Source organism: Mus pahari, chromosome 3 (genome assembly GCF_900095145.1).
Source record: "Mus pahari chromosome 3, PAHARI_EIJ_v1.1, whole genome shotgun sequence".
NCBI classification, from domain to species: Eukaryota; Metazoa; Chordata; class Mammalia; order Rodentia; family Muridae; genus Mus; species Mus pahari.
In genome coordinates, this window is record NC_034592.1 from 11,056,177 (window position 1) to 11,068,669 (window position 12,493).

Below are 12,493 nucleotides of genomic sequence, written 5' to 3' on the forward strand. Positions count from 1 at the left end.
GCTGCATATGTAGCAGAAGATGGCCTAATCGGCCATCATTGGGAAGAGAGGCCCCTTGGTCTTGCAAACTTTATATGTCCCAGCACAAGGGAAGGCCTGGGCCAAGTAGTGGTAGTGGGTGGGTAGGGGAGCAGGGGCGGGGGGGGGTATAGGTGACTTTCGGGATAGCATTTGAAATGTAAATAAAGAAAATAAAAAATAAATAAATTAATTAATAAATCAACTGAGTTGATGGAAAAAATAAATAAATATAGCTTCATAGAATGAATTGGGTAGTGTTCCTTTTGTTTATATATTGTGGAATACTTTGAAGAGTATTGGTACTAGGTCTTCTTTGAAGATCTCATAGAATTCTGCACTAAACCCTGGGGTTCTTGCTGTTGTTTTGGTTTGGTTTGTTTTTGTTTTATTTTTGTTTGGTTGGTTTGTTTTTTTGTTTTTGTTTTTTGTTTTGTTTTTGTTTTGTTTTGGAGACTTTTAATGAATGTTGCTATTCCTTTAGGGGATATGAGACTGTCTACACTGTCTAGATGGTTTATCTGATCCTGATTTAATTTGGTATTTGGTATCTGTCTAGAAAATTGTCCATTTCATCCAGATTTTCCAGTTTTCTTGAGTATAGGCTTTCGTAGTAAGATCTAATTAATTTTTTTGAATTTCTTCAGTTTCTGTTGCTATATCTCACTTTTCATTTCTGATTTTGTTAATTTTTTAACCAGTGCCCTCTGGTTAGTCTGGCTAAGGGTTTATCTATCGTGTTGCTTTTTTCTCAAAGAAACAGCTTCTGGTTTTATTGATTCTTTGTAAAGTTCTTTTTGTTTCTACTTGGTTGATTTCAGCCCTGAGATTATTTCTTGCCATCTACTCCTCTTGGGTGTATTTGCTTCTTTTTGTTCTAGAGCTTTCAGGTGTACTGTCAAGCTCTCTCCAATTTCTTTTTGGAGGTACATGTTGCAATTTCTAATATTTACCTGTGTTATTTTTACAACACTGACTATGACCCTGGGAACAACAAACTAATTAAACGTCTTGTTTGAAAAATAAAACCATATAGCAAAGTAAAACAAATTGAACATTTTATAATTTTGTAAGAAAAACTATAATGAACCATGTTGCTATGGCTTTAGAAATGCAAGGCCTGGGCCAAGTAGTGGGAGTGGGTGGGTAGGGGAGCAGAGGTGGGGGGAGGGGTATAAGAAACTTTTGGGATAGCATTTGAAATGTAAATAAAGAAAATAATAAAAAAAATAGGTTCTTATCTTTAGCATATTTGAACATATTCTTATAAAATAAGTGAAATTAAAGTCTGTACACTGAGGGTGAAGGGGAAGAGCTAGTTAACAAAGAGGAAGAAAAGATGGGGATGAGACCCTTGAATTACTGTTTGGTGTGGCAAGCCATGGAAGTTAGCTTGCCTGGGGTTCCAAAAAGTGGGAGTGAGTGGGTAGGGGAGTAGGGTGGGGGGGAGGGGATAGGGAACTTTTGGGATAGCATTTGAAATGTAAATGAAGAAAATATCTAATAAATTTTTTTAAAAAGCAAAAAAAAAAAGAAATGCAAATTAGTATAGTATTGTATTCAGATACTTAGTAGCATCTAAAATAATTAAAATTTTATTTACTCTTTGTAAATCATAAAGATGGAGGAAAGACAATTAAGTGACATAATATATGTAAATATAATCAGTGTATTTGTTTGTTCTCATGTTAAAACTACCATCACTTGAATTTTCTGTTCCATAAGGCAGATGATATACTGCTTGCTCTTTGTCAACGTGACACAAATATACACACACCTTGGAAGAGGGATTCTCAACTGAAGGACTTCCTCCATCAGATAAGCCTGTGAGCATGGTGGAAGGACATATTGATTTTTTTCACTGTGAATTAATATAGGTGGGTCCAGTTTGATTGGAGCCATCAGTAAGCAAGTAGGGCTAAAAGCAAGCCAGCAAGCAACATTCCTCTGACATTTCTGCTTGAGTTCTCCTTCAAGTTCCTGCTTTGAGTTCTTGCTTTGACTTCTTGCCTTGACGGGCTGTAACCTATAAGCTACATAAACCTTTTTCTCCTCAAGTTTGTTTTGGCCAGTGTTTTATCACAGCAACAGATGCAAATGTACATATATAAAGCAACGCATTTTTCCTTTCTTTTTTCTTTTTTTTATAAGGTTTTGTTATAGTTTCTGCTATGCCTATTTGTGTATGTGTGCTGTGCAGACATGTGCATGTGATGGATATATACATAAGTTATGTTAGAGTTACAGGTAGTTGTAAGCTGCGTGAAATAGGTGCTAGAAATCAAATTCCAGTCCTCTACAAAAGCAGTATTGCATCATCTCTAACTCCTTTATGGGAGTTACAGAATATTTGCTGAATAGATGGAAGCTCAAAGATTTTGTTTCCACTCGGTTCTCTAGACTAAACACTGTTGCAAATGAGATTTCTACTAATCTAAAAATTAATTTGAAATGAATTTCATAACAAAGACAAAATATACTAACTTTATCCAAACATATGAATCCATGCATGTCTATTTACAATTGATATTTTAAAATCCAGGTTGATTGAAATGGCTTACCTGACACAAGAATAATGAGAATTTTAGCATTGGCAGCTAAGAGACCATGGAAGAATTTCAGGGTGGCTGGAATATCCTTTACATAATACAGCATCTAGTAGGAAAGAAAAAGAAATGAGATGGCTCTCTATGTTGATTTGGACTACATAGTTTGTATGCTTGTTGTTTGGACTATATACTCAAAGGAAATTTTGATTTTTCATATTGAGTGAATCTTTATCAGGCAAAATCTTTAAACATAGAGTTACAACAAGAAAACATTAGGTGATGGACAAATATGCTATCTTCCTAACTGAGCTGGTCCATGCAGGTATCTAAGAAGTGAACTCTCAAAGAAATAAGAATGAACAGTAGGTGCAAATTGACTTTATCAATCTTGATTAGACTTGGGAAAGTCTAATAACAACCAGTTTATTCCCAATGTATTTAAGCCCAGTATAATTGAGAAAAAGTTTCATGGTATAATACAATCTACAGTGCACAAGAAAGTATAAATCCACTGAAACTTGATTCAGGTTACCTGTCATTTCTTCTAAGAAGCTAACCTGTCTCTAGGTAGCTTGAGGGCCAACGGGTATGGCTTGGACTTGGTCATATGGACAGCATAGAGGTCATTTCAACTATTTGCCATCTCTGGTGTTGTGGTTTGAACAAAAATGGCTCCACAGGCAAATATTCATGAATGCTGGAGTGGCACTCTTTCTTGGAGCATGTATGGCCTTGTTGGAGGAAGTATGCAACTTGGGATGGATTTTTGAGGTTTCAAAAGCCCATACAAGGTCAAGTGTCTCTCCCTCTCTCCTTGTGGCCTGCATGTACAGGTATAGAACTCTCAGCTACTTCTCCAGTACTGTATCCATCTGCATGCTGCCATGCTTCCTGCCATGACAATGGACTAAAGCTCTCTAAGTTGTGCAAGGGAAAATACAAAATGTACAGTGTGAGGAGAAAAGGAGCACCAGGAACTGTAATGAAGGTAGACTCAGGACAAGACCACACAGCAAAGCTTGCAACTTGTAGATGGAAATTAGAGAAAAGTTTAGGCAGTGAAGACAATCATCAAAACCAGAATCTTGATAAAAATGTATTTCAACAAGGAGGGGCATGCTCTAGCCTCAGCAAGCAGAAGAACTTGGCAGTTTTGGCCATGTAGTTCTGGCTTTAGAGACAATGATTCAAGAAAGGGGTTATGGAAGGCTGATCTGAGTCAGGAGAAGGAGGATGGAAGTCACCTACTTCTTAGGGCAGAGATGGATTGAACTGTAAATTTATAAAATTGGGATTATTTGCCTTTAGGAAAGATTTACACCCGCGGTTTGGAACTAGGATAGGGAAAATTAGTCACTGACTCCAAGTAGAGAGGACAGTGATAATTGCCTGCTATAAACAATTATTAATTAATAATGTCTGTAGCTCCAGGTAGAGAGCTCAACAGATAGATATTATAACAGGTATTAATAAAATTAATGTCCATGGCTCCTTGCAGAGAGCCAAACAGATAGACGGTATAGCAAGATGGCTGCTGTAGGCAAAGAGTTGAACAGAAAGATAATATAAAGATATATTGCTCTAATATACCTCCCAGGACTGTCAAATTCTGTCTAATGTGGGCTCCATGGGAATGGGAATCTTGGGTTATTATCCTGCTTGGCAAAATAGAAAAGGCCTAAGAATAGGCACATATAGTACTTTAGTTTACTTCATTTGTTTTGGATTGCTTTAACTTTCAAAAGGGGTGGTTTTGAGTTTTGTGGTTACATTAAGCCTCTGGGAGCAGGATTTTCCCTGTCCAAATAATTTAAATATTAATATAACAAGAAGCCTGTAATTGGACAGAGAAAAGGGAGGCAGAGCTAAGAGTTGCAGAGACAGGGAGCAAGAGAGGAGAAGAGGAGGAGGAGGAGGAAGATAGAGGATGAGCAGGAAGATTCGGATTCTGCATGGCTTTAAATAGCCATAGGTAGTTGTAATATCATATACTGATAGAATAATTTTGATAATTTGTCTCTTCTAGGTGGGCAGCTTGTATCATTATCAATTGGCTCTGAAATTATTGAGTAGGCATCTTGTGAATTGAGAATTTATTGATATATAAATCTAACTAATTAACTATAAGCTTCCTATTCTGTGTCATTGTATGTTTTGATTTTACTGGGTTACTGGGAATTGTGACAGCTAACTGCAAGGTGGGTGGTCATTGCATGGGACTGGCATGGCAGCGACCCACCAAGGATACTTAGCGAGTTGGGTAGGGATGTCTGGGAAGTGCAGGCCAGAGAGTCTGCAGAGATGAGAACACCCCTCACTGGTGTCATATGGCCCACTGGTGCCCAGTGTAGCACAGGAACTTACTGCTCTTATTTAAAATTTCCTGCAACAATGGAATCTCCCTCAGTGAATAAGGAAAGCCACTAGGATCAGGCATGTGTTAGTGGGTACCCCTGCATAGAGGCCCAGAGCCATAGATGTGAAGCCTGGATTTTGTTGGAAACCCCCCAAATATTGGGAATGCCATAGTGGTGAGATATCTGCCAAGGAGAGTTTCTACAAGGGTGTGGACCTAGTCCAAATAACAGAAGTATGTTGTAATCAGCAAAGCTGAAGAGTTGGTGATCTGAAGAATATTTTCATATCAGATATAGAAATGCAGAGTTTGGAGTTTGCTATGATGAGTTTTAGTCACTATGCTCCCTTTCCTCCCTTTTGGAATGGAAATTCCTCTTCTGTATCATTGTGTGTTGAGAATTTGTGATGGGGTTTTATCATTTCAACTTTATAGGGGATAACATGAGTCTCAGAAGAGATTTTGGAAATGAATTTTTAAACAGGTTTGAGACTGTTATAGCCTATAGGGATCACTGAAGTTGGACTAAAAGCATTTTGCATTATGAAATATGTACAGGCCTATAAGAGCACAGAAGTGGAGTGTATTGGTTTGACTAAGAAAGGTCCTCATAGAATTATATATTTGAGTACTTTTCCTGTGTAAGAGTTATCATGGTCATTGTGTTATTAAACAACAATAGAATACTAGAGCACATAGACAGAGAGTAAAAGATTAATTTTCAGTGGGCTTTTTTATTGATAAGTAGGAAGTAAGATGACTGATTAGGAATGAATGATCAGCATCACATGACAGGAGGAGAAATGTGACAGGATTTTCCCTGTCCAAGCACACTAAAGTATTAGTGCAGCAGGAAGCCTGTGATTGGACAGGGAAAGGAGAGGTGGAGCTAAACGTTGCAGAGGCAGAGAGCATGTGAAGGGAGCAAAAAGAAGCCAAGACAGAGGCAGACAGACAGGAAGAAAACCCTGAACCAGTGCAGCTTTAAATAGCCACAGGTAGTTATGATATCATAAAGGTTAGAATAATTGGGACAATTTGTCTAATCTAGGTGGGCAGCTTTTATCATTATCAATGGTTCTGAAATTATTGTATTGAATCTTGTGAATTGAGAATTTATTGATATATAAATAAGCTTCTAGAGTTTTGTTTCTACTGAGTTGCAGGACAGAGAGCTATGGCAGCTGACCATGGGGTGGACTGTCCTTGCATGGGCTTGGCGTGGCAGTGAAGGAAGAGTTGGCAGGCTGAGAGTAGCACAGCGGGACCATGCCTGGGCAGAAAGTAGCTGGATTGAGTTCAGGAATTTAGCGGGTCTACTTAGTTCCTGGAATGTGGGGCCATCGACTACAAGGGTGTATGGCTGAGTAGAAGCTAGCAGCTCCAGGGACAAGCTAACCAGAGCTGGGAACACAGTGATTGGTCACTGCGGTGACTAGCTAGGGACAGAGCCTTCAGACTGTGCCAAAGTAGAGAGTTGCTGGTGGTAGTGCAGGGACTTGCAGGATCTTTATTATTTCTCGCAACAGAGAAAAGAGAGGAAGACTAGGAAACAGTTGCTTGATGGCAGTAAATACATCTAATAGAGAAATAATATTTGACTGATGAACATGTCAAATCTCTCCTGGCACATAAAAGACTTGTTTTCTAAGGAAACATAGGCTTAGGACTGCTTAAATATGCTGAGTTATAGACTAAATTTTTTTTTCTGTTTTGGCTTTTATGATTGTACTCTTTTGAACTCTATGTGATTTGGGCTATAAAGAAGAAAGAGTACAACACTGATATAATCTTTATTATCAATAAATTTCAGTGATGCCTACAGTTGAAGCCTAATGACATTTACACAATAATATTCCTGATTAGTCTACTGCTGCTGAGTCATAGAAGTAAAGTCCTTCTAAATGATTGACTCATTTAAGTAACATATTGCCATCCTAATATTATAAAGTATGTCCCTACTGTTCTACGCATAGCATCGAAGATATCTACTACTGGTAAAACCAAGAGGTTTTAGAAAATGTCTTTATCATTTATAGATACAGATATAAGTGGAGGTACAGATAGAGATACATACATACATACATATATACTGTTCATCTATAACAGTAGATCCTTTAAAAACTCACTAGGATATATTATCACTCTATAGTTTCAAACAAGTGTTCTTTTATATGTCAAAGAATATTTGTATTTACCAATACCTTTTTAAGGCAGAAAGCATTTACTTATAAAACTCGAACCAAAAATTTTTCATTATATGTATTCTTCATACAAATTTGTGGAAAACATCATTTTGGTAGTATACTGTAAGACCATTTCCTACCTGAATCATATGAATAAAGTCCCACTTTGGTGGCTCTTCTTTTTCTTGCAGCATACGGTTTTGATATTCAGATGATGTCTCCTTGTGCCAAGAAAATTTTATGTTCTCCATGTTTGATGTCTTGGCTACAAGCTCTAAAATACCCAGAAAAGTTGGCCTATAATCAATTTTAATTTAATTACATACAGAAGCCATTTTTTTTCATTTAGATTTTTAATGCAATGAATGTGACAGGACTGTGATGACTATTTTGGTTGTCAACTTGACTACTTCATGAATTAACTAAAACACAAAGAACTAGGCAAACCATACCTTTGTGGGAGGGGGGCATTGACTGGATCATTTGGTATGGGAACACCCACCCTAAATTCAAATCACTTGAGGTCAGAATGAGCCTAAGAATCTAAGGTCATATCTTCTGGTGGCATCCCACATAAAGCTTGTGTATTAACTTTCACTGACAAGTTCATCTATCCTGCTACTAAGACATTCCTTTACTTTTATGACCTTCTGAATATTATAACCTTCTTCTCTGGGATTACAGCCCAGACTGAAGACCAGCTGAGTCATCCAGGGTTACACACTGAACAACTGCAGGATTCTTGGGCCTTTGCATCCAAAAAAAGCCATTGTTGAACTACCGGTTTAGAGGCAGATTTGCCACCAGAGGATTTAGATTTAATATGACTTACAATATTAGGATTCTAGTTGTTGCACCTAGTAATTGAGTTACCATTGTTTCTGAACTAAGTTTGTAAGGTGTTTTTCTTCACGTAGCAGATTAACTCAGTTCCAGAGAGCTGGTTGCCAGATGTGTACCACAAAAGGCTCTGGGAGTTTTGAAGCATGGCACTAGTGTGGTAACGACCCACCAGTGGGAACTTAGGGAGCTGAGTTGAGAGATTTCGGAGCCACTGAGTCAGAGAGTCTCCATGAGATGAGAAGAGGCCACCATTGCTCACCAATGCATAAGTTTATAAAATAGGGATTATTTGCTTTTAGGGAAGATTTATACACATATTTTGTCCGAATCACATGGGGAATTTCACCTGAGGTTTGGAACTAGGATAGAGAAAATTAGTCACTGACTCCAAGTAGAAAGGGCAATGATAATTACCTGCTATGAACAGGTATTAATTAATAAATGTCTGTGGCTCCAGGTAGAGAGATGAACAAGTAGATGGTATAACAGGATGACTGCTCTAGACAGAGAGTTTAACAAGTAAAAACTAACTGCTTTCTATAGGCATATATTAGTGAAAGTTTGAATTAATTGCTTTAAAGATGGTATAAAGATATATTGCTCTAAGTCTTACAGGATATTCAAACTCTATCTAATATGGGCTCTACAGGAATTTTGGGTTTAAATCCTGGTTTCAGAAGCTGCCTGCTTATAGACAGTATAGACAGAAGTGTGAATCAATTGTTTTAAAGATGGTAAAATATGAGTTTCAGGAAACTCATATTCTCTAACATGGGATCTATGGGAATTTTAGGTTTATATCTTGACATGACAAGTTAGGAAAAGCCTAAATTGGCTCATACAGTATTTATTTAGTTTACTTCATTTGTTTTTAATTGTTTTTATCATCAAATTGGGTATAATTTTGAGTATTGTGGTTGTTTTATTGTTCCTCTGGAACAGAGGACAAGCTACAGGTTTTCCTGGTTGCTGGCTGAAGGATACACTGATTTGGGAGAAAGGTTTTGTCTTTGTGTATTTAGAAAAAATGATTTGGCTCTGGACTTCTTCCATAGCTATATGGATCAGATTTGATAGAGGGAGACTCCCAGAGAACTAGATTCCAGAGAATCAAACAACAAAAAAAAGTTACCTTGATGATACAAAAATTTTGTTTTGAGATTTGTATATTACAGAATATATAGCTTTGGTAAGATTCATCATCAGACATGTTAAACTGACCTGCTTGAACCCCTAATCTCATAGATCTTCAGCTGGATCCACTCAGGATACAGACATCAGAAACTTCAATAATCATTGGCATTGCCTTTTTAAGGCCAACCAACTCCCTCATTTTCCCCTACCCCCTCCCTCTTCAAGATATATTAATGCTCATATTCAGCTTGAAGAAGTTATGAAGAGCTGTTGTCCCAGTTCTTTAGACTTGCGAGTCTGGAGGTGGTTATTCTAAGGTTGTCTTTCTGGGGAATTTAGAAATGGTCATAACTGGAACGAGGAGGAAATAATTAGAATTGATTGTATAGTCATAATCTCATTTGGTAGAAATCTTTATAATTGTTACTAAGTTTAAGTCATAATTTATTTTAGAACAGAATTTATTTTGATGCAAAATCTAGGTTTTTATTGGTATAATTTTCCTCTATTGATACAAAAATTTTAGAAGTAGGATGCTTAGACCCAGTCCTTCTATAACAGTTATTATAAACTGATCTGAGATGTTTAAGCCTGTGAGTTAAGAGCCAAATAGAAAATTCATGGCTCTGAGTTTATTGTTAGGGTGTTTTCAGATACTTTAATTAGAAATAGCTGAGGGTATTATATGAACAAAAGTCAGATTACTTTACATAGGTAGTTGGTTTTCAGAACATCAGAAATACACAGAATGTGACATTTAATGCTATTTATTCACTTCTTGTTGAGTCAAATCTGCTCCTAGCAGCTCCCCTTTTGTGACTTCAACAAAGCAGCTGAGCATCTCTACCTCCAGGTGAGGTGGTACATTGTGGCTAGGTGGCCACTGAGCAGAAATTACCTATCTCTCCTGCAGACCTGAACAGTACTTGAAAAACCGCAAGTTACCGGTTAGGACAGCTTAGTTCCTCCAAGTCAAAATAAGCTACTTCTTAATAATTTCTGTTTTTCAAGGTCTGTCAGAATATTCTGGGCCAGATGACTGAAGAGTGATGCCCCAACTTCCTTACTTACTGGGGCTATATAGGTAAGCAGCTGTCTATACAATTTGTCTCAGTTCTGGAAACCGTGTTAGGCTTCCTATATTTTCAGATAGTATTGGTCACTCCTGGATTTCTCACAGGGTTGAAAGACTACTTCCAGTCTCATAGCTAACCCAGGCTATTTAACATTGAGAAAATATGCTTGAGAAGATAGTTTTCAGACAGTATACAAGCTAAAGCAGGATGTAACATATGGATTTTATAGGTCTTTTAAGTTAGGATAGATAACAGAGTGTTCTATTTAATTGATAAAAAGGATGGACTGGGTGTTAGGTATATTTTATACTTTACAATTTAAAAAGTAGTAATAGTTATGCTAAATTTATATCTGAGATAAAAAGAGTCTTTTAAGTGGACAGAAGGGGGAAATGTTGTGGATGGCCGTGATGCTGTTTGTATTTTGATGTTAATTCCACTTTCCCAGGAGGGATTGTGTGGATGAAGGAATGAGTCATGTATTCAGGTGACTTCTTGTGAACCATCCCCTAATGAATAAAGGAACCAATCACTGGACTAGTAAGCAGGACTTCCAGTTTGGATAGAGGAAAAGAAGGGGCAGGATAGAGATAGGGGCCTTTTGTATAGTGAGAGGACAAGATGTAGCATCAGTGTCTCCTAGTTTGGATGGCAAATACACCATGATTCACCACCGGAAGATTTAGATTTACTATGGCTTACAAGATTAGGATTCTAGTTGTTGTGCCCAGTGATTGAGTTACCATTGTTTCTGAAAAAAGAAAAGAGGGGAGGGAAAGGGAGGGGAGAGGAGGGGAGGGGAGGGAAGGGGGGAAGGGAGGGAGGGGAGGGGAGGGGAGGTGGGGGGAGGGGAGGGAAGGAAGAGGAAGAGGAAGAGGAAGAGGAAGAGAAGAGAACTTAGCCTGTAAGCTACTCTGTTACCATTTTAATAGATGTATATTAATCCTATCAGTTCATTTACATTAGAGAACCTTAATACAAGGACATAAAAAGTAAAAGGCATGGTGGCACACGCCTTTAATCCCAGCACTCAGGAGGCAGAGGTAGGCGGATTTCTGAGTTCGAGGCCAGCTTGGTCTACAAAGTGAGTTCCAGGACAGCCAGGGCTACACAGAGAAACCCTGTCTCGAAAAAACAAAACAAAACAAAACAAAACAAAACAAAACAGGCACATGTTTTTCTTTATTATGTAGCTAAGGAAATCAAGTTTATCTAGACTTTTTTTTCCTAGTACTAGACAAAGTTGAGGGAGAAAGGACAAAACTAAGAAAGAAATTTGACAATGTGGTCAAATACAGGATATATTATCTTATTATAAAGATTAAATCAACTGCAGATTTTTATGAGTAGAAATTTGATATAAAACAGATTAATCCATGAACTCAAGAAATTCACTGTCTATAGTTTCAGGTCTTCTGTTCCTGCATTCCAAGAATTAATTTTTTCTCCAAATAAATGTAACAAATACATAGTAGTCAGTGTGTTATTAACCATTTGAAGAACATACACACAGAAACACAAACAAAAAACAAGCTGAGAAGATAAACCTCTGAAAGTAGAATTAAATACGTACCTTTGTACTTGACAATTTGTTCAGCACTTGGCTCAACAACTTCATTGTTAATACAGATTCCTGGGTATTGAGCCTGGACTTTGGAGAGAATTTGAAGGTCAATTTCACCTAGAAGGTAAATAAATAGAACAAGCTACATTGAATGTAGTAATTAAGAACAACTTGATTTACTTTTTGACTTATATTTACAAAGAACTGCAAAAATGATTAGCACTCAACTGTAGAATTCCCTTAATATCTATGATGCTCAAGCACTCAATTTGAACTAGAAATAATAACTCAGTATAAGGAGGAACATGAATACAATTAATTTATTCTCTTATTCACATAATCTCCATTCATATCTATTACTGTGTTTCATTGACTCAAAGCTGTCAGAGACTGTAGGAAGCAATCACTAAGTTTTGTTGTAGTCAAATATAATTTTAAATATTTGTTAATTGAGAGATATATTAAACCAGAAATATTAAAATATGAGAAAACCCAACTTAGAACTGATAATAAATCTAGTCCAGAAGAACACTTAAAAGAATAAAGTAAAAAGGTAGGAGGTGTACATACAGAATATAAAGACATCAGATATTTCTTTTAAAAAAAAACATGCTAAGTACTAAGTGCTCTCTTCAAAAACCACTGTCTCAGGAGGATAAGAACACTTGCTGATAAAAATTAAGGACTTGTCAATCCTGGAACTTGTCTCTTAACACCTCCATTTGCACATGCACACACACACACACACACACACACACACACACACA

General features: G+C 37.1%; 1 protein-coding gene across 3 annotated transcripts in view; it reads right to left on the reverse strand.

Annotated features, from left to right (window-relative positions):
• The window catches only part of Hnmt (histamine N-methyltransferase), a 37,737-nt gene that overhangs the window by 7,148 nt on the left and 18,096 nt on the right, over positions 1 to 12,493 (reverse strand). For all 3 annotated transcript variants that reach the window (XM_021194564.1, XM_029536927.1, XM_021194565.1), the window contains exons 4-6: positions 11,736 to 11,843; positions 7,250 to 7,383; positions 2,580 to 2,673 (exon numbers count right to left, since the gene is read on the reverse strand). In XM_021194564.1, the coding sequence (XP_021050223.1) occupies positions 2,580 to 2,673; positions 7,250 to 7,383; positions 11,736 to 11,843 (336 nt within the window). The remainder of the gene's footprint in view (positions 1 to 2,579; positions 2,674 to 7,249; positions 7,384 to 11,735; positions 11,844 to 12,493) is intronic.